General features: G+C 39.2%; 1 protein-coding gene across 24 annotated transcripts in view; it reads left to right on the forward strand.

Annotated features, from left to right (window-relative positions):
* The window catches only part of LOC108244772 (formin-binding protein 1), a 74,935-nt gene extending 60,821 nt beyond the window's left edge, over positions 1-14,114 (forward strand). For 7 of the 24 annotated variants that reach the window (XM_037979259.1, XM_037979258.1, XM_017431226.3 and 4 more), the window contains 7 exons: positions 2,148-2,162; positions 2,454-2,489; positions 6,088-6,197; positions 7,073-7,205; positions 7,521-7,642; positions 7,755-7,918; positions 8,798-9,392. In XM_037979259.1, coding sequence (XP_037835187.1) covers positions 2,148-2,162; positions 2,454-2,489; positions 6,088-6,197; positions 7,073-7,205; positions 7,521-7,642; positions 7,755-7,918; positions 8,798-8,976 — 759 coding nt within the window. In that variant the 3' untranslated portion in view covers positions 8,977-9,392. Of the gene's footprint in view, positions 1-2,147; positions 2,163-2,453; positions 2,490-6,087; positions 6,198-7,072; positions 7,206-7,520; positions 7,643-7,754; positions 7,919-8,797; positions 9,393-9,732; positions 9,784-12,247 lie in introns of those variants that run through there. The other 17 variants (XM_017431232.3, XM_037979260.1, XM_017431237.3 and 14 more) reach the window with 8 other exon arrangements.
* Positions 14,115-22,865: the final 8,751 nt, after the last annotated feature.

Genomic DNA, 22,865 nt, shown 5'->3' on the forward strand with positions numbered 1-22,865 from the left:
TTCCTATACTAGAATTACTATATGTTGTATGTATTGAAATAAAAGCTTTAGTAACATTTTTAAAGTTTCTAGTAAAAAAAGTAGAGAAAAAAACTGTTTTGACAACATTATTGACTCGTTTATTAAGTTTAACTAATCTGAATATCATTTGCAAAGCTTTAAAACAGAATTTTGCATCTTCTAAAACTGGACCCTGAAGGCAACACGTACGATGAAAACCGAACAGAGCTTTGAGGTACTCCACTTGTTAAGTGGAGCTGAAGCTCAGCAATATTCATGTCTGTATTTCTCTCAAATATGATTTAACCACTATAGTGATACCACTGGCACCACTAACAACCGATGGGTGAAAAGTGACAAAATGATGTGGAATTGTGTTTTATAAAAATAAATGGGGGAAAAAAACAGCAAATGAAGAGACATAAAGTTGCTTAGCTTGTGTAAGAAATATGATAAATTGCCTTCATTTTCCACTTAACCTTAAAATCTGCCTTTTATGTTTCCATTATGGCAATATTTTATTTGACTCATCATATATTCTTTCTGACGCACTGCAAAGAGGATCCTGTCTTTGATCTAGAATTGTATCTGTTTTTTATTCTTAATTTTTTTTCTACATAAAGTTTTCATCGATGTTAAAAAATCTGGCAATTACTGGTCTGTGTTTAAGTGTAGGTTGTCAGGCTCTTGTAGTCAGGACTATAACACACCAGTCCAGCTGGATGACTCGATTAGTGGATTAGAGCTCATCAGTGACCCAGCCCGTGAGCCTCTAACAGGATTATCAGTCATCTGCTCCAGCTCAACCAGCCAATGGTTGTTAACCTGCGCTCAGCTGTGTTCTTTGTATTCAAAATACAACTCGATCCTCTTGAAGAATCATTAAGCAAATCAATTTTACCCTCCTGTTGTGTTCATTCCTTGTTAACTACTTTTGTGTTCCTGGTAGAAAATAACCAACCCAACATATCTGAATATACATCCATAATACATACAGTATATCATCACCTAGTATTGTGATCAACTTATTTTCTCATAAACAGTACACATTTAGATCTTCTTTTTGTTTTGTTTTTATGGCTTATATGCCTGTAAATCATTTCAATTTTTTTTAAAAATGACACAAAAGAACATCTTTTATGTTCTTGAACCCTCATAGGAGGACGCTGGGACCTCACACTTTAGGATGGAGGCAGTCAGGGAGGTGCAGAGGCTTGTTCAGGGGGAAGGATCTGAGTCAGGCAGTGGGCAATCTGTTGTTAGATGACCAATCGAAAGAAGTTAAGAGCCTTGGGTAGAGATGGGATGCTAGGAACACCCTGATAGGGGGTTAGAAAAAATTCCCCTTTTGAATAGAAATTATAGTTGATCACAATAAACTAACAGGAAGCTCACCGCACAACATGAGGGATAAACAAAGATCATATGGTTGTCTGATGTAAGCTGAACTGGCTCCTTACCAGTGCTGTGAAAGAAGTTCAAAATGTTATTAAAACAGTGTTGGGATTGTTTGTGAGAATGACAACAACTGACTTTTAGTCTTTTCAACAACTCCCCAACAGACTTTTAGTTTGTAATTCCTCTCTGCTTGACCTTTAGATTGTTCTCGCTGAGTGCGTTTATTTGTGACATTGTGCCTCTCAAACCTGTTTCTGTAACTGTGAATGTGATGACGTGCCTTCAGCGCCCTCTGCTGTCCTCTGTGTGTCACTGCCTGGCAACAGGTAATGATCAGAAGTAAAGGGTACCTTGGTTCCCGCTGCAGTCATGTTCTCTCTACTTCTTCTTTCTCTGTTTGTATTTCTGTCCTCACTTCATGCTTGTGCAGTAGGTTGGCTTCTTTTTTCACCTCTCATGTTCCATTAATCCATCGTGTTTATGGGTGTTAAACTTCACCACTTTAGAAAAGACTGGGGGGGGGTTATTTGTAGCACAGCACTGTTTTCAGTAAACTCTTACCCTCTTTTCCTCATGTGGTGAAGTCTGACAGAATAAAACATTGTTGTAAAATGAAGGTAAAGTATTTGAATATAAAAGAAAACGAGTGGCTGTGATATTCTCCTCATGCTGACTTTTGCCTGTTGTCTCTCTCTCTCCTGCCCTGTGCCATTTCTCTCTGCCCCCTACCCCCCTCTTCCTCCATGAAGCTTTCTCTCAAGCTGGTAAGCATGATCGTAAAACTGCATGACCGTAGAGGCATGACCACAACACGCATGTCACGTCCTCCCCCAGTAACATGTTAATAACGTTCTGTGCGCCCTCATGTTTTGTTGGATTATGTATGTTTTGTTGCTTTGAATTTGAGTTTTTAAAATTTTTTTTTTATTTTATAAATTTGCTGTAACACACGAGTGGACTTGTGTCGCTGTCTCATTTGTGTTGTTTTGTTGTTTACGTTGTGGTTGTGTTTTTGTCTTGTTTTACCCAAACTGTCTGTGGTCTCTGTGGTGCAGATCACACTCAATTCCCACGTCCGGAGTCTCATTGAGGTGATCACATTTACTCTACGTTTTACCCATTTGTCCGTCCTGTAGACTTTTCTGTCTCGACAAACTGAACGTCATTGTAACTAACACTAATCTGACTCGGTGTAGACATCTTGACTTTGCATGCCGTTGTGTTTATTTTTTTTTTTGTTGTTCTGTTTTGGAATACTAACCCAACAAGACCTGCATGATGGCAGGCCTCCACAGAAAATCAACTTGAATTGAAGATTTATTCGAATAAAATGCACTTTGAGGATTAAAGGAACAGTTTTGGGAAATACTGTTTCATTTTTATTGACGTTTTATATATAAACCCACAGCTTTTATTAAAAAAACATCCAGCGGTTTTGGTTAGTTTTAGTCAGACAAGCACCCTTTGCCCTTTGAATGCGTCACTCTTTCAGGTGAAAATAATACATTTATAATTCATTACTTTTTTGCTACATAAAGCTTTTCAGTGACCAGGAAGTTGCTGTCACCAGTTTAGCAGTTCTTCATCTTTTCATGTTGCCTGGTCTCACCTTTCCTCCTGCTTTCTTTCGCTAAGCTAAGTGCTGCTGGACGTTGTTTCATTATGAGAGTTCAGACATGAGAGTCTGTTTTCAGCCCAGTCTCACTCCCAACCTGCTCACATAGTGATGTTTGATGTGTCAGATTATCTCATAAAAACATCTATTCAACATCCCGTACATTTGGAGAGAAGAAGGGAGGGTGAATGAATAAAAACACAAGTTTTACTAAAGCTCCGTGGCTGGAGGTTTCTTTGTAACTGACTTGGATTAGGAACCCCAAGATCTTTGTTAGGTTTTAATGAAATCCTCCTGATTTTGGTCATTTTACACCCCTGAACATGAAAAATGTCACTTAGTTTCTTTCCCTTTCTTTGATTGCCACGGTGACAGTTTTCATGCTCATCATTCCAGCAGTCCGTGGAGAGATTTAGCCTTTGGATTCACTGTGACTCATCATGAATCTGAATTTTTTTGTTGTCAGAGAAAGACACTAAATGAAACACAAAGAAAACAGGATCTGACATTTTGAAAGTGAGAGAGTTTGGATTTACAAAATGAGTGTATTTCCCAGAAATAGAAACTCTTCCTTTAAACTGACGTATGAAGGAAAATCAGTTTTTATAGTGCTTTTATTTTTCTACATTTACACCTGTTTTTAATGATCAGTTTGACCGTTTGTAGCTTTTCAGTCAAAATCATTCTGCAAACAACATGTTACTAAATGTCTCTGAGTAGATTTACCACCTAGAATCAAACTACATTTTAATGATCTATTTTCATCTGTTGCACATGATGACAAATCATGAACCCTACATTTTTGTGATCTGATCGAGAAGCATGACGTCCCTGCATGACGACTGACAGATATTTGTCATTATGTTGCATGCCTTGTTTCAGTGTTGCATGCTGATACAGGAAGAGAGGGTAAGGTTGCCATGGTAACCCGGCTGCTGTGTTCAGTGACTCCTGATGTCAAGCCCCTAGCTCTAGCAGAGCCCTACAGTCCTCTCAGAGCCCAGCTTTTATGAAGTGAAATTATTACAAAATTATTATTACAATTTTTTTTTCTTTACTTTACTACATACAGTTTTCATTTTTGATTGGATGCTTACTCGTGACGCCAAGACTGAAGAAAATTACTGAACGTGTTTGGACATATTTCAAAGAAACGAGCATAAAAGTCTGTGGCAGCCAAGCTGACTTAATGTGTTTGGAGTTCATTTTTATATTTATTAAAAGAAAATAAATCCCCACTCTGGATTTGTTTGAAGGTGAGAGAGATAGTGACAATTGGCTACCGTCACAGAACAGAGTGCAACTGAAGGTCTGAATAGTTAAAGTTGTCTTTGTCTTTTTTAAGGTACTGTAATTTGCAAAAGTGTTCACCCCTTGTTTTGTTCTTGCACAACTTAAAATTTAGAAGGAATTTTAGATTGTGGGGAGTGGTATCTTTTAATTTACACAATATAACTATCACTTTCAAGATTAAAAATATTTTAATTGTGAAACAAATAAGAAATAACACAAAATAAAACATAAATACCTGAGCATTCCACTGAAATTTTAGCCCATTCTTCATGACCTATTGGCTGCATCTCCTTCAGGCTGGATGGATTTTTCCAGAGATTTGAGACTGGGACAGAGGTCCACCTCCCAGCAGGACAATAACCCTAAACACTCCGCTGAAGCAACACTCCACTGGTTTAAAGAGAACCAGTGAAAGGTCCTGAAATGGTCCAGTCACAGCTCAGATAACTGAGAATCTCTGGTTTGATTTAAAGATTGTTGCTCCAGCCATTTTTCTTTCATACCAGACCAGTTTCCCAGCCACTTCTGTGAAAAAAAACATCCTCACACTATGATGCTACCACTACCATGCTTCACTGTAGGGATGGTGTTCTAAGTATGACAAGAATTGTAAGGTTTGACCCAGACATGATGTTGTCTTTGATGGACAAAAAGTTCAGTTTTAGTCTCACTTGACCACAAATGTCAAACAGTCTTTCTTATTTTCCTGCCACTCTTCTATGAAGTCCAGCTCTCTGCAGTTTATGGTGGTTTTATGGACAGGTAACCCCATCCCTGCAGAAGAGCTGCTCAGCTCCATCAGGATTATTCTTGGCCTCTTGGTTGTTCTCAGACTAACATCCTCTTTACCCAATCTGTGAGTTTTGGTTGACAACCCTCTCGTGGCCGTTTTTCTGAGGCGGCCTATTCTTTTCATTCCTAATAATCCATCATTCCTTTGATGGATTATTGAAGGTTCAGAGACTTTTTTTATTCATTTTTTTTTTTTTATAAATCAACCCTGATCTACAACTTTGTCTCTGACCTGTGTTGAGAGTTCCTTGGTCTTCATGCTGTCTCTTGCCTGGTGGTAGCTTCTTGCTACTTGGAGGTGTTGAACTAGTGTTGATGCTGAGGTCTATCAGAACAGGTGTCGTTTGACACTTCGATTGCCTACAGATGGATCTTATGAAGCTAATTGCATCTTCTGGTGCGTTAAAGCAAAGGAGGTGAATACATTTGCATGCACCACTATTTAAAACGTTTCCCCAATTAAATTCCAAGTTGTAAGGCAACAAAACTGAAAGAAAACCAAAGGGGTGAATACTTCTGCAATACACTGTAATGTTAAGCTTACATGAGAGAGTTTAAAAAAAAAAAAACTCAGATAAAACCCTTAAAAATAGTTAAAAAAAAAGTCTGAGGCACTGCTGAGCTTAAAGCCATCAGGCCGCTCACACTGACACATTATCTGAGTGATAAAAGGAAACGGACACGCTTTATTACATTTCTGATGCTTTCGCAGAGTGTGCTGACTGAAAAGGTGAAAGTCTATCCACAGACGAACATTTAGATCTGAGTGTTAAGTAGCAGCTGCAGTATCTTCTTAACAGGAACAAGGAACATAAAAAAAACGTTACTTGTTATATATATATTTGTCTGGTTCACTTGGAGATACTGCGCTGACTAGAAACAAGCCCCATGGAAGCAGTAGCATAGGAATAATGGATTATCTTGTTTTCTTACAGATATGTGTCTCTTTCCCTTTTTTTCTGCCTCTTTTTTTCAATTTGTGATGTTAGGGTTCTGGACCAGAGGACTTCAGTCACCTGCCTCCAGAGCAGAGGAGGAAGAAGCTACAGGGCAAGATTGACGAACTGAATAAAGACATTCAAAAAGAGATGGACCAGAGGTATCTCTATAAAAAAACATGAATGACTAAAAGCCCACTTTTTGGCAGATTCACTATGGTTGTGCAACATGTCTTTCTGCTCCTGTTTTGTACATTATTTGCTGCTGCTATTTGCTCCTTGTCTGCGTCAAACTCAAACAACATTAAGTATATGCTGCTGCAAACCTCAAGTTCAAGTTTATTTATAAAGCATATTTAAAAACAACTGTCACTGGCCAAAATCCTGTATATAAAATGAGTTTATATGATAATTATCTCATTAGATAACTTTAAGTTCTGTTAGTTAACCTCTGGATGTGAAGCTCCACCTTTTGAAACGTTTTATAATCAGAAGATTTTATAGTCTGACAGAAACAAGATTTATTCACTTCATTGATACTGATTCTTGGAGCAGAGGATGAATTGAACCATCCATGACATGACTGCCCTTTTGTTGTGAAGGCACCGGTGCAGCAAATCCTTTTCCTCTGTTTTTTTTTCTCTTGAGACACAGCTACCTCCAGCTTTCAGAAGACTGTGAATATTTGACACAAACTGTGTGTTGCACACACTTCTGGTCTTTAAGAACCAGACAATTTTTGCTGTTACTGTAATTTACATATATACAATCAGGTTTTTCCCAAAATGCAACATAAAACCTAACTTAAATCTGGACGAAGTGTGTCAGTGCAGAGAGATGCTGTTTGGACGCAGCAAAGGTTAAAGTGGAAATATGCTTATGTGAAGACTTTGAGAATTAGACAGATGTGCAAAGTACTTAATTGCACCCACAGGAGACACACAACCCATTGGTGAATCTGTTTCTCTAAGTTTTATTGTGCAACACAAACTCAAAGCTTTATATTGGCTTAAGTGATTTACTCTTGTCTCTTAAGGGACGCTCTGACTAAGATGAAAGACGTGTACATAAAGAACCCTCAAATGGGAGACCCAGCCAGCGTGGACCCCCGGCTGACAGAAATAGGCCAAAACATTGAAAAGCTCCAGTCTGAAGTGCAGAAATTCGAGGTTTGTCCACCACTTGCAGCTCATTTCTCTTCAGTGTTGGTGTTGGCAAAGCCTTCTTGTTTGGTTTATCTAAAACATTAAATAATGAGGAGCTCAGACACACAGCTGAATCTGGGTCAGGCCTGTCGCTCGTCCTTATTAGGACAAGAAGTAATGCAGCTGGAGCAGCTGGCTTCATGGTCCTGCTGCACACAGACAGGGAAGACTCCAGTGTTAACCATGTCAGAAGTGTTTTTAATTAAATGTGTGAACTAAAAGAGTTCCCTGACAGTTTTGAAGTTGTCCACATGTTGGTAAGAGCTGTGTGTGTTTCAGGTCTGGCTCGCGGAGGTGGAGGAGAGAATGCCATCTAAGAGTGACACAAACCGGAGAAGTGGATTCTTTGACACCCAGAACAACACAGCAGTGAGCAACAACTGTGCACAGAATAGAGAGAGGTATGGTATACTCTGACAAACATCAGCCCCGGATCAGACAGTCAATACCAGCCATGTTACTTTGGATGAAAACTACGTATGTTTTCACAGTATATTTAATGTGTGTGTGTTGGCCCCTGAGCAGCCCGGATGGCAGCTACACAGAGGAACAGAACTCAGAAACTCAGGTCAAAGCCACCCCCAACCCCACTTCAACCGCGCCTGATATTGATGATGAGTTTGATGATGACGTCCTCCCCACCATTGGCACCTGCAAAGCCTTGTACCCATTTGAAGGTAGCTGCAGAACCAAACACACCTTCTGCTTGTTGGCTGCTGCTCATAAAGTCTGGTATTATAGGGGTTGGAAAAAAAAAAAGTTTAATCAAACTCTTTTAGATGGAGGGGGAGAGATGAAGAGGAGCAGAGGATGGTGTTTCTGTGGAAATGTGTTGAGGAGGAGTGTGAATTGAAATACAGTCATTTCTCCTCTGTAATGTTTTTAAAAGCAAACTGAGTAATCTCTTTTGAAAATCACATGTGGTAAGAAGCTCTGAAGGATCAAAGAGATGATTAATGCTGCTGACCTACTTTTATAAGATGTAGGTGTACCTGGGGTGGAACCCTCAAAGGCTTCTCATTTGAACAAACATTTGAAGTTTGATGACATTCTGTATAAGTGTGGTATTTGTTGGTGTTTAAAATATCTTTACAAGCTGTTTTAAAGTCCCTGTTGAGACTGACCTCTTATTATCAAAATTAAATATTTTGAGGCTTTATTTTCCTATGAAAGTAGTCTCTTTGAGTCTTAAAGTATCTGAATTGTAACACTACTGGTTTACGTCATAGGAAGTATAAAATGTGGATTTTTAAATGAAATTTCTTCTGCCTGAAACTCGACTCTGCTTCATCTGTCTTTCCTGTTGGACAGCAAACAGCTGTGATTGTGTTGCTTATATTAGCTTAATTAGCTCTGTCATCCTCACCTTGATCGGTTTAGCAGGTGCATGTTACCTGTTTCTGATACCAGTGACAGTGAGGCTTCTTATGAAACAGCAGCCAGTTCATCTTACTCATTAGAGCAGTTTTGTCACGTAATAATGTTTCCTCTTGGTTGTGTCCGTTAGCTCCTCTTTTTCCTTCTTTCTTATTTCCGGTGTTTTCCTCATCCTGCAGGTCATAATGAGGGCACCATCGCTGTGGCCGAGGGCGAGCTGCTGTACGTCATAGAAGAAGACAAAGGAGATGGCTGGACGAGAGTTCGGAGGAACGAGGATGAGGAGGGATATGTCCCCACATCCTACGTTGAGGTCTTTTTGGAAACAAATGCCAAAGGTGCTATGACATACATTTAACTCAGCAGATTTATGCTGTGTCAGAGGTTTTTTTTGTTACTGTTAGTCAGTATGCTTCTATTCATGTGCTAAATGAGCAGGAAAGAGATTAGATTGTTACTGATTGCTCAGACGGACACACCAGATTCCTGTCTCTGCAGAGGAAAGGACCAATCAGATTTGTCCGTTGTGCCTCAAGACGGTTGTGGCCGACAGTCTGAGTGTGTCTCTGCAGCTCTGAATATTTATTAAGGTTTCACAAGTGTTGGCTGAGCAACTCAAACATTAAAGATGTGAAGCGACTGAAGAGGAGCCTCTCACTGCAGTGCCACCTAGTGGTCACATGTGTACATATCAATCACTCAGCGTCCTAATTTCTTTTATATACAATTTAGTTTAAAAAAAAACTGATAATTTTAAAATAAACAATGTTTAATGAAGGATCTGATCCAGAAGTTGAAAGATCACGCACACTTCCTGTGTTTTTGTTTGTTTTTTGTTTGCACCTGTAAGAAAAGCATGCTCAGCGTACAATCATCCAAACAACATTCAGACCTGTTGTAAAAGGAGGATCACTTGTTCAGAGTTATTTTTCTAGGCTGAAATCAAATGTGACACCTCCCACCTGGACTGTTGCATGCTGTGAACAGAAATATTGTCCCAAGTTGGGTTGATTTTATTACATTATTCAATATAACAGTAATTGTTCCTTTTGTACCCTCTGAATGTACTTTTCATAATGATAGTGTCATCCTGTTCTGGATCTTTTTTTTCCAGGCCAGTGGTAAAGGAGTAACGGAGTGAGAGTTAGCTGTTCTGAGCTCCATGGTGAGGTTTTGAAGTTTGCTGCCGTCTTGCATGCATAGCCGTGGGAACATGTTTCAGATGGGGGCTGCTGTGAGTTTGTATGACCCTAAACACCGAAACAAAAACTACCATAATCCCAAATGTATGCAGTGAAATGTGCTATGGCAGTGACAAGCTTTTGCATATGGACATTAAAAAATATACTACATATTTAAAATAGACAATACTTTTAAAATCATGCAATCATGACCTAAAGCTGTTCTGCCCACTTTTTGATTTTTTAACAATCGTACAATCAGTTCAGTGCTCATATCCTCTACTAAAGAACAATGAATAAAATTTGTGAACATTTACCAGCCACCCTGCAACAATCAGATGGTTTAAAAAAAACCCATAATTATTAGGTATTAATTACTGAGAGGATGTTGTGTGAAAATAGTCTGAGATTCCTTCGCTTCGGCCTTCTGAACAATGACAAACGCAGCAATAAAACAAAAGTTTGGACATCAAATTCATATTCATTTTCTGTTATCAGTATTGTTCTGTAAGCAGACATGTTTGCAGCCATCATATAATAATGTGAGACAAGCACGAAACAGCAGTACATGCAGCGTCTTCTTCCAACACAAGTTTCCAAGGGAAAAGAAATGGAATTTTACACATCTTCAGTGAAACTGAAGCAGAACAAATGTATCCACTGTGGTGAGATCAGGAAAGATTTTCTCTACAAATATAAAAATCAAAAAGTAGTTTTAAAGCCAACGCAGAGCTGAACAAATCACTTCAATCAATGCAGCTGCAATTACCAAATCTGAAATGGTGGATTAGAAATCCTATTACTTTGCAGCTGTAATGACTTTTATTATTGCTTTAATTTAGACAGCAATCATCTTGATAGTAATACAATAAAAAGCTTCAGGTCTGAGCTTGCTTTATACCATTTAACAATTTCAAACAGAGTCACAAAGAGACTCAATTCACTTGTTGCTCCTGAATAATCCACAGTTCCTTGGCAGCAAACTCGCAGCACAGGAAGTCATCAGAAAAAGTTGTGAGTCTGCTAGTTTCCGATGAACACAGGGAGCACACATTTGGCTGTCCTGCTGTAAGTTCAGAGCTTTTAGTCAAAGTCTCAAACTTTCTGCGTACCTTCTGGCGAAACGCTCCAGATATCCATTTTTTTCCTTCCTCCGGTTATTATTGTGTTTTTTCACAGGGCATTCTGAGCTGGTAAATGTTTACACAAACATTTGAACTGTATGATTTGACAAATCACAAGTGACAAAGCTAATGGCGCTAAGCAAAACAATGGAACTTCCACCGAAATGGGATTTTGTAATAAAGCTCTGTAAAATTACTGTTTTTAGGTTGTACATTTTTTTGCACACAAATTTGGAATAACAGTGCTGGTTTCTATCTTAAACATAAATAAAAATGGATGCCATTGACTTCAGTTGTCCAAAATTGAAGCCAAAATGTCTGTTTTTGTATTTGGGATCTGTGGAATTGATACACACACCCTCCCAACTCACTAGCAGGCTGTCACACTGCCAGTCACAGCGTAACATGACAAGTTTTTTAAGCCTCAGATAACCATTTAAAACTAAACATATTTTGAAAAACATATTCGAACATACAGCAGCAAAGTAAGAAATATGCAAGTCAACAGCTGAAAAAATGATCAGTACTTTAATCAGGAAGATGTTCTCTTCGTTTACATGGAGTCGCAAGACAATCGTGCTGCAGCCAGCCACTAGGGGGCGCTTGTCCTTTGTGGCCTCTGCTTCTGGCTTCCGGTCTTGTCTCTAGTTAAAGTACATTTTCATGGTTTTAAAACCAAATTTTCAAAACTAAGTATCAAAATATTATTAGAATTTGCACATATGCAGCACAAATGTATCTGGATTTTTAAAAATTTTGTCTGTAATATGTAACCACATATTTGGACATGTCGACCAGAGAGTGCCGCAGCACCCTCCACACCTTTAGTTCCCACGGCCTTGCTTGCATGGATCTCTGAGCAGCACCTGTGTTCGCCTCAATGTTCCACTGCCACGAAACAGTCAGTAAGCCACTGATCAGTTCTGACCCAGACAGGATCCCTTTGGTGGACCTGCCTCCTGTCAGGGTGTTTCACCAGCTCCTGGAGGCCACAGGCGAAGCACAAGGGTGTTATTTTACATCCAGTAGTTTTTATTCAAGTGTGGCGCATGCTGCAGGATGACTTGGGTGAAGCATGTTGTGACAAAGTGCAGTGGCTGCTTCCTAACGTGTTCAAGTCAGATAAAAGTGGAAAATAGCTGGACGGATTTTTAGTTCTATTTTATTTTACATCATGCGCAGACCACCAACCTGCTGACTCTCTACATATGCAACAGCCTTCTCTCCATATCTTTGTCTTTTTTCTTTATTTTTCTTCAAACTAACGGTCCTTTTTGTCATTGTTTGTTTGTTTGTTTGTGTGTATTTCCCTTCTGAATTGCAGATTCCTAAAAGTGTCAGGCTGGCTGAGGAATGGCAGGGCAAGCAGCCTCGTGGAAGCCACCATGTGAAAAAGAGACAGATCACCAGAATCTAAAACAAAGGCCGATAAGAGCACCGAGCGTTTTGAAAAAAAAAAAAAAATAATAATTAAAAACCGTATCATTAGCGTTGTGCTTCCTCCTCAGAGCGATTTAAAGTACTGATAAGAGAAATCCTCCTGCGTTGTAGCGCTCATAACTTTCTTCATTCTTAACATCCGCTCAGATGACACAAACATACAGTTTGCTTTGTGCTGTTTTCAGCAAAGCTTTGCTTCTTAATGTGACTAACTCCGCCCGCACCGCGCGCCACCACCAACCAGGCTTTTTGGCTCCTAACGCCCAGCTCTGTTTCTCCTTTCCTTTGATTCATCACACACAAACAAACGCACGCACGCACACACAGAGGAGGGGGTGTGGTCAGAAACAGGACGGGGACCAGCAGGAACCTCCAAGCAGCCAGATGAAGACCTGTGTCTGTAACAGAGCCATGACTCACTCCAAAAAAAAAACCATATATCATCTGTGAGAGCATCACCTCCACCCCCATCTCTTTAAAAAAAATCAGCTCCACCTTTGCAGGTTTCATCCAGGCTGAAGCAGAAGAACCATCTGTGTGTGTTTGGTGTTTTTCTTGTCAGAGAAAGTTCACTTTTTTGTCACCATCCCTCCCACACATCAGCTGGATGATGGATCACTCTCATCCAATCAGTTCTTGTCTTGTCTCTGGTGTCTGTTCCTCTCTCTGACCACCACCCCCTGCTCCACCTCCCCCCTCCCCTCCCTCAGGCAGCTCGCGGTTCCCGTCTCAAAGCTGCTTCGAGGCATTTGATTTTTTTTTTTTTTTGTTGTTGTTGTTGTTTTTATTGTTTCTTTTTGCAACGGCTCGGGGCGTTGTGGTGTGCTGCATGCTTGCCCTGTCCTTCCTCCTCGCCCCTCTGCTGGCAGATCAGAGAGGCAGTGTCGACGTCAAGCTAGCTTACGCCCCCCTCCCCCCTACCCCTCGCCTCCAGCCTTTCTGTTCAGTTAACCCCCCCACCCATTGCCTGGTCATACTGTTGAAATTAACCTGAATGCTACTGTTTGGGTTTGGTGCCTATGGTTCTTTTTTTAAATATATTTAAAGACATATTCTTTCTGTTCAGAAAGCATGGGTTCCTGTTTTTAACAGCAGCTGTGTGAGCTCCTCCTCCTCTTCCTTCTCCGACAGCATTCTCAGTTTAATCCCCCACCCAAAAAAGCTGATCTATCTCATGCATTTCTTTTTACTGTTTTTTATGTAAGAAAATGTTTGTTTTTAATGTTTTGATCAGAATGTCTAATGTGACTGTGGTTAGTTTAACGTTAATTATCTTTTAGGGAAATGTTTTCCCCCTCCAGAGCCCCCGCCCCCCCTGTCTACTGTATCTGAAAATGTACTGTGAAGCACATTTTCTGTGACTGAACTGTGACACCATGCAGATCAGCACCTGATTTGGGCCTTAGCCGGGTTTCAGTGCGAGGATCAGACTGTTTTCCTGCTCAATGGCACATTTTCTCAAATTTGGTGATATTTTCTTTTCTTTTTGTTTTTCGTTTGCTTGTTTGTTTCGTTTTTTTGTTTTTGTTTTTAACTTGAAAAGTTCTGCTAGGTCCTGAAAAATAAGAATATCATTCAGTATTTTGAGCTTCCATCTGATGCAGAGTTTCATGGATGTGGAGGAATGCTGGACTCATGATGGAGGGAAAGATGAAATTCTTGCTGAATCAAGTAAACTAACAAAAAAAAAACTACACGTGCTTTCTCACTCCCATCACTTCACACCAGGGTTTTTTTTTTAAGTGATAAATGACGAGAGTCAAGCAGCAGATTTATAGCAGCCATCTACCTGCCACAGCTCTGAAACCGCCACAAATCTTTTCTCCCCAGAATCACCTGCCTGTACAGAGGAAACGACATGTTGGAATTAGAGAGAATATATATGAGAATATAAATAAAGTTTCAAAGGAAAAGATCTATTTTATCTATGGAGAGTCTTACTGTGACTTTATCTGCTTTGCAAAGTAAGACTTCTTTTCCTTTACGAGGTCTACCAAATGGTGTGTTTGCACTTTTCTGTTTGTGTTCTGTTTGGTGGCCCATGCTTGTGTTCCGGTGCACTGAATACTTTGTATTGTGTTTATTGTGCCAATTAAATATGCCTGAAAAATAAAGACTGTGTTTGTTTCCATTCTCGGGGGAATTCAGACCCAATCAGGACTAATTATTAATTGTGACAGCTCTGTTATTCATCTAAAACAGCGGCCCCCAACCTTTTGTGCATCATGGACTGGTTTCATAAAAGACAACTTTCCCACAGACTAGTGAGGGGAAAAAAAGGTTCTCCAACAAAGTTTAGTTCGCTCATTTTTGCCCGGGTTAACTTGTAGGTTTGTTAGTACGTGAAAAATACCTGCGACTGAGTCAGGTTTAAGAAAGATGCACAACTGGAAGTGGTCATTTTGAAAAATAAAATACCCTGCAACAATTGCATAGAAATAGATAAAAATTAGGCAGAAAAAGTAAAAAAAATTATATTTGGTCAATTATTTGTCCGTTTGTAACACTGTTTCATGACAATAAATCTTATACAGTTAGAAAAGCCGGTTTATTTCCCCTTCAATGGCCACATTTGTTAGAAAACAGCATTTGTGGGTTCACTATCAGAGCTGTGTGTGTGGGTTGTGCCCATCAAAATCTTTTTTGCCAAGGCCAAACAGCTTATTCTGCTATTGACTCTTGTTTTGAGTTGTGGCTGTGTATGGTTGTTCCACATGCTTCTGAGGCCCATGTTTTATAAACAAATAAATAGCAGAATAAGCTACTTGGCATTGATAGAGAAGAGTTCATGGGCACAACCCTCATACTCAACTCTGCTACTTTACCCGCATTTTCGTACAAATTTGGCATCATTTAAAGGAAAATAAACAGGCTTTCCAACTGTATAAGATATACTGTCAAGAAACATTGCTACAAAAAGGAAATAATCAACCAAACACAAAATTTAATTACTTTTTGTGCTAAGTTTAAAATTGAAAAAGAAAGATACTTGTTTGATCTCCAGAGGTAAATTAGTTAACACAACAAAACATCTATATAGACTTTTTTTTGTATTATTTCTGGGTGGCCTGGTACAGAATGATGTATGGACAGTTTCTAGTCCTTAACCCAGTGATTGTGGACCCCTGATCTGAAACACACTGTAGAAGTTCATACACAGATTAAATTTCATCTTGAAGCTTTATAATGTAATCTATCTATTTATAGGTTTGAGCTTTTATTATAAATCCTAATAAATTTCTACTTAAATTTTCACATTTACATAAATTTGTTGTCAAAATAGTCAACACAAAACCTTTATTAGTCTGTATCTACTGTATTAAATTTATATAAACTTCCTCACAGTGTCAAAATACACTGTAATATAACAAAATATAAATATGCATAAATAATAGTATATAGAATATAAATACTTTGTTTCTAAAATGTTGTTTGAAGAAACCCTGGATGCAGTTCACGGTCATGGCCAACAGGGGGCAGTAATGCTCTATATAAAACCATGAACGTTAACTCTTTAGACATAAAGTTTCCAAAAGCACACATTGTTCTACCTGAGAGTGGTTTGAAAAATAAAGTTTTTTGCTTCTGGAGCAAGTTACAAATATAATATGGAAGAAAAAATGTAATGATCTGAATGGGTAATGTGAGAAATTCAGCCAAAATCACAGATACTGATCATGTTAGAGTCGATCTCACAAGCAAACATAGAAAATGCTCCTGAATTAAGGCTCAATTAGTCCTGGATGGCCCAAACAAGTATGAGTTCACATCCACCTTCAGCACACTTAAAGAGCCACAGTGACCTTTGAACCCAGTAGAAGTGGCTTCAGTGAAACCTGCAGGTGAAGATTTCCTCCTTACCAGGATTCAGTTATTTCAGCTTTGTTCTCCTAATGGGTTTATTTGGCAGCAGCGTCCTGCTCATCAGTTTACATCATGCTTTTGGCTGAGATTAGCTTTACATCTGTAAACCTGGGTCGTTATAAGCTTCATGTAAACAGTTTGAAACCTTATGAGGACATTTGCAGCCCTGCATGTTATTTTAAAAGACCTCAAATAAACACAAATGGGATAAACAGACAAGTACAGATCTTTTTACTTTTTTTAAATTTTCTGTGGAAACGAGCTTCATGAAGGAGTGCCGAATACAGGAAAGAGTCTGCTCATTAGAAGTCTGGAGAGTGTGCAGTCAGAGCAGTGAGGGTGGCTCAGGCTCCTCTTCAAGGCAAAAGGATGCAGGTTTAAAAATAAAAACGTCAGTCTGGGATGCATATCTCGTTTTTGGAAGGAATGCATATCACCCGCTGCCTTTTATGCCTTAGTTTTAAACTAAGATCATCCTATGTTGACAAATGACAGAGTTATAGCTGTCAAAACCTTAGAAATGACATTGTGCAAAATCTGGAAGAGCTCATGAAAACTGTTAGCTCTCAGAGTATGCGTTGATGATGGCTCTCAGTTACAACCACACCATAGTTTAGCTCAATATCTATAAAATTGACTGAGTTTTGCCAAGGTCAGTTTGCTGTAGTTAACATGTTGAACTGGGTTGACTCCAAAAGTTAATATGCTTTAGATGCACATCCAATGATTACATTCTATCTAGTGGTTTATGAAACATTTTGCTAAAACAAACAAACAAACTCACTCACTCAGACAGAACTTCCTGAATACAGATATAACACTCAGTGCTGTTGATTTATATACCTGCATCCTTTCATTATCACTCAGAAGACCCTGCCAAGCATCTGTTTACTTCTTTATGATGAATTTAAAGCACAGCAACAACACAGGTGTATCCACAGTCTTTGTGATAGAAACTTCAAATCAAACCTGAAATGAGGTTAACAACCTTCGATTCTCAACAGGACTCGCCTGCTGAGACTTTGACAAGTTTCTCAAAGGCAAACCCATGCTGAATTGTTTTGAAAAGCGTGAGGAGAATGTGAGAGAAACATGTATTGTTTCTGATCACCTGGACACGTGTTGGACTTTGCATAACATTAACAATTAATAGCTTTTATTTTTAGCAACAAACATGACCCATGCTGTAATTAAAGTCCAGATATTTGGCCAGACTAACCGAGTGAGTTGCTAAGAAACAATTAAAGTGAGAAAAGCTTGGTTCATTTACATGAAATGTTCTCAGCAGACCGAGTCCAGGCCTGAGGTGAGAAAATCTTTGGGCTTTACAGTTTTTTACTCATCAAATCAGAACTGAGTAATCTCCTGATGGCTCTCTGGCCTCATCATCATAAAGAGCCACTTGTTGTAGAAAGTTCAGACAATAACCTGTGTGTTTAGGTTCATAAGCTCTTAGGCGGGTCGGGTCGGGGATCAGCCATGTGTTTATACAAGGCTCAAAGGCGTGGCAGCAGATACTTTCCACTTTCTCTGCTTCCACCCACTCATCTCTGCTCTCTAATTAACGGCTGCTAATTAGAGAAGAAGACATGCAACCGTAGGTCAAAAACCATCAAACAGCTCTTCCTCATTTCCGAACGCTCTCCTTTTTCATTTCATTTCCCCCCCTCAATCATCTCCCTCCCCAGGCTTGAGCAGAGTTATGATGGCTCCCAGTTGGCTCAGATGTGGAAAATGTGCTGGTTCCGAGTGGGGAATCCTGAGAGAGGAAAAGCTCTCCTCTCACAGGAGCAAATTTAGAAGAGTTGCGTTTGTGCTGACGTGAAATTCAAAAGATTTATCTAAGCGGTCTGAATGAACTCCATTCCCAAAAGCTTGCTGTTTGGAAGCATCAAACTACTGAAGGGAATCAAATCTAAAAATGCTCCATGTGCTCAGGTTTTATTTGGTTTTGATAGAATTCAGGAAAAAAAGCAAAAACGTTTTGTTCTTATTTCAGTAATGTTCCCAAGTCAGTTTAAATTTTCCTCTTGTGCCATTTTGGAACAGAGGTCCAGTTAGAATGAAGTCAACATCATGCTGGTTGTTCTGCTTAAAAAAACTCCCACCATGTGTAACAAAAAAATCAAATTCCTGTGCTGACCTCTCCACCCGGAGGTGTAATTTGGTTTGAACAGTGGCTCCTGGCCATGCAGCTAAATTGCAGTGTGACATTGTTACCTGAGGGCCTGAACAGTGCCATCATCTTGTCTTAAGCCTCACGACGACTCACACACACACACACTCACACACACATACTTACCGCAGTGGAAAATGACATTTGGAAAGAAACGTTAGTGAGTATTCACAGGGAATACCACAGCGCACGAGTGTGAGGAATGCCTCCACCGCAGGACAAAGGAACGTCTGTTGCTGCAGCCACTCTTTGTAATCTTTGGACAACTTCATGAGCTCTTTTTCTGCCCAGTATGACTGCAGCTGTGGCAAACGTCCAGACCAACTCTGACTCTGAGCACAGAGAACTCATCTTACAAGCCACCCAAACTGAGCCAGCAGTAACCCTCAGAAACTCTGAAAAACTGCGATGTTGCTTGGACACACACAAAAAAAAAGGGACTGAAAATAGTTCCCAAAGCTCCTGGGGAGGACAGTGTCCCGTATTCTTAGTTCTGTGGGGAAATGACATCAGTGAAATGAAACACAAAAGTTTACTAAAGAGCTGGTTATGAGGATGAGTCACAGCAATGAATCACCCATGTTCTAAACCTGGACACAGTCTGTCTGCTGCTGAGAGATGCACCCCACCATACATGACCCAATTATGGGCTTTAATTAAGAGGCTCTGTCACCAGCAAAACCCCAGGGTGCCTGCAGGACAGCAGGTCTCATCTTTTCTATCGTTCATTAGTGCAACAACTCTCACAGCTGCCTTATCTAATTGCTGAGCAGATCACCAATCACAGAGACACGTTTAAGGCTCAGTCACTAAAGATTTCAGCTGAAACCAAACAAGTGGACAAAGAAAGTTTTTTGTGTGATTTATCCTGTGAAAGATAAAGATGGGAATGATGAAATAAGTGGGTTAGAATATGTCTATGCAGTATTAGCCGTCAAGTTTCATCATAACTATCAGTGTATCATGTCAGAACCAATATGAAATGGTTTTCTGGATGATTTAAATCAGACTTTGCACCCTTTAGAAGACCAAGAAATTAATTTATTATAACAGACAACAGCAATGTTTTACTTAGTCTTTTTTTGTAACATAAACTCCATATTTTTTTTTTATTCACCTTATGGGAAATATCTTTGATTTGATGATAAGTTTGAGGGAAGGCCACAATTTTCCAAAGACATAATAAAGAAAAGACACAAAGGCTTTCATGTTCTCTTGACACTAGCATAAAAGATATTTTATTTTATCAAAAACTGAACTGAAAAAATTAAAAAAAATATATCAATGAACAAAATGCATGTTTTCAGTATTTACAGTATATATTAGAAAGCTGGAAAAAAGTAGAAAAGGTTTGGAGCTATATGTGTTATAAGTATCAAAATGTCATTTGAGAAACAACACAGTGTTTAGATAAATTAAATCTGAAGTTCTGGTAAAAAGAGCTAAATATTCAGGCACATTTGGAAACATGTTCAATAAAATTGGGCCAGATCTTCAAGAAAATTAACCAAATGTTCAAGTTAATTAGAACAGATGCTCAGGTAAACTAGGAAAATGAGCCAACGTTTGGGGTACATTGGACAAATGTTCATGTAAACTAGATCAGATTTTCAGGTACATTAGGCCTGATGTTCAGATAAAGAGTGAAACATGCTTAGGGAAAAACTGTTAGATGTTTATAGAAAATAAACTAGCTGTTCAGGTAAAATTAGATCAGGTGTTTTGGGCCAGATGTTTAGGTGAATTAGGCAGGACGATCTGGTAAAATTAAACTAGGTGTTCAGGTAAGCTACGCCAAATGTTCAACTAAAATAGGTCATGTTCTTAAATTGTGGTCTGAAACAACAAATAATAAACATGTGAAACACTTTCTTCGTCTTGTCAGTAAAATTATTATTATAGATTTAGATTCTGCATACATTTTTTTTTCCTTGGTAAAAAGATAATTTGCGCTGTTCAAAAAGCGTAAATTATTTTGTGGGAATCAATGAAATTATATTCAGTTGACCAATTTCCCATCTGTTTACATCAACTGCAATCTGACCTTTAGAATGTTCCTCTGGGTTAAACAAATTTCGATTCCTACTTTTATTTTCATCGGCTGGTTACTAATATTTTCATTTCCATCCTGTCAGGCTCTTATATTCTGTGGAAACGTCTACATGCAGCATCTCACCATAAACACTATCATATGCACTTGGATTCCCCCTCCCCCCTTTTATTTCTAGCATTGGTGGATTAAAATAGCTGCTAGTTAGTTGTTTATATGTTTCACAAGACTCATGAAAAGTCTCACTCTCAAATATAATTGTGTTTACTTCATACAGATTTCACAGGACCTCCCTCAGAGATAGAAGCTGATAAACACCAGGAACCTGAAAAAGTGCTGCATTTCCAGAGGAACATCTCTAAGATTCCCACTTCTCAGAAAATCTGATTCACCTTTCGTTTTCCTTCAGAATAATCCTGCTGCTCAGCGTCTGGCTGAGCTGTCGTCTGTGTCAGACACATTAAGAGCAGGAAACATTCGCACCTTTCTTCCTCTCCCCTCACTCAGTCTTACAAGGTGTTTCATCAGAAGGTTGGACCCCTGCATCGGGCTTCAAACTCACTTTTTCACAAAAAGTCTTGAGCTGTAATAAAGAGCTGTTTCAGTAATGGACAGAAAAACTGAAGCTTGAACAAACATTTAGAAACAGTTTTCAATACAAGGTACCTGGAAATCATAAAAACCATTAAAAAGGAAGGTAGACAGTTAACATTTAAAACTATTTCCTGACTTTGAAAACTGTTATTGTTTTAGTTTTAATGGGGCCCAACCTAGTAAATCTATTCGCTGTACTGGCTTTCAACCCTGAAAAATAACCATGAACCTGTCAGAGAATCATTCTAACCCCTCTGCACGCCTGCCGCATGTCTGTACTCGTTACAAACTGGACCCCTTTCGTCATATCAGGGAGAATTTATCAGTTATGGTTATTTACTGTTTCAACCTTTTGATTTTACAGAGACTGTTCACATCTTTTTACATGGGGTTCTGTATAAAGGCTATGAACAGTAACTATCTTCCCTGTTGTAGAAGGCTCCTTGGACAACCTCGGTTTGGAGAAAGAGAATTTAATTTTGACAGGACTGATGAGCTAAGAGCTAGTCTGAATGGGACCAAAACCAAAGTGGACTGCTGGTGTTTTAACACAACTTCAGTCTGAAAAATTTACAGAGGTTTGTGTGAATGCTGATTTATAAAACTTGACACTGTTGTCTGTTTAGTCTTATGCTGTTATTCTGTGAAACATATTATGATGATTCTGCAGGGACTGCTACTGCTCGCTTCTGCTGCTACTTGTGTTTGCAAATAACCACAAAAATCTATGTAAATGTTATTGAAATATGAAACTGGTGGAGAAGCAAAACTTTATAAAACAGTGTTCGCATCTACTGCTCTAATTCTTTTTAAGACAGCAGTGGTCCACTTCTTTTGGCTCCAACTAGCCATAAGCTCATCAGTCTGGTTAGACTTAAATTCTATTTCTCCAAACAGAGATTATTCTAAGAGCTTATCTATGGCAGGTAAGATTATATTTGTTTATACCCTTTCCACATCCCAGGTCAACACATCTGAACAAATTCCTGTAAATCTTACTGTTAGAGAGTTATTTTTACTTTTAGTTATTGTGGTGATTGTGGATTACTGGTGTTTTATTTTGGTGTGTGTGAGTACTTCCTGGTGGGCGTTGTCAGATGAGGATCGTCATCTTGCCACCACTCCCACCTCACCTGCGACAGATCAGGCTGATTATGAAGGCAGGTGTACTTAAGGCTGCGGCAGGAACCAGACCAGCGCTGGAGCATTACCTTACAGTGGTAAAGTCGCTGAGCCTCGGTTTAAACCTGTGACCTGTGAACGTGTGCTTAATGAAAACCTGTTTCTTGCTTTTGCTACCTCAGGAGTATCTTCAACCTCGTGGAACCAGTCTGGTTTTTGTCTTTTGGATCCTGCCAACGCAAAGTACTCACTTGTTCTCCCGTGCCTGTCTGTCTGCTTCACGTTTCCATCTGGAAGGAATTACTCACCACACTCTCACTGGAAGGAACACCGCCTTACTATCCTTGGAACCATACCTGCCACCTCACCTTACCTCCGTGTTGAGGAATTTTCAGTCCAGCCGTAAGAACAGACCACCATTACTTAGCGTTCTTAGTTTTCCTCCAGCTTCTCTGTTACTCACCATATCCTCCATTCTTTCAGGTCCTGGCACTCGTTCCTGTATATAGTCACTCGCACTGTAAATAAAACACTTACCGTTATCTTCTGATCTCCTGAGTCTGTCTGCTGCTGAACTTCTCATATTACTGAGTTCTGACAGTTATATTTTTGATTATAAAATGTATCTGTGCTGAAAAAAAAAGAAATACATATTTTTTCCTATAAATATATATATATATATATATATATATATAT

The sequence above is a fragment of the Kryptolebias marmoratus genome, linkage group LG14, assembly GCF_001649575.2.
Source record: "Kryptolebias marmoratus isolate JLee-2015 linkage group LG14, ASM164957v2, whole genome shotgun sequence".
NCBI classification, from domain to species: domain Eukaryota; kingdom Metazoa; phylum Chordata; class Actinopteri; order Cyprinodontiformes; family Rivulidae; genus Kryptolebias; species Kryptolebias marmoratus.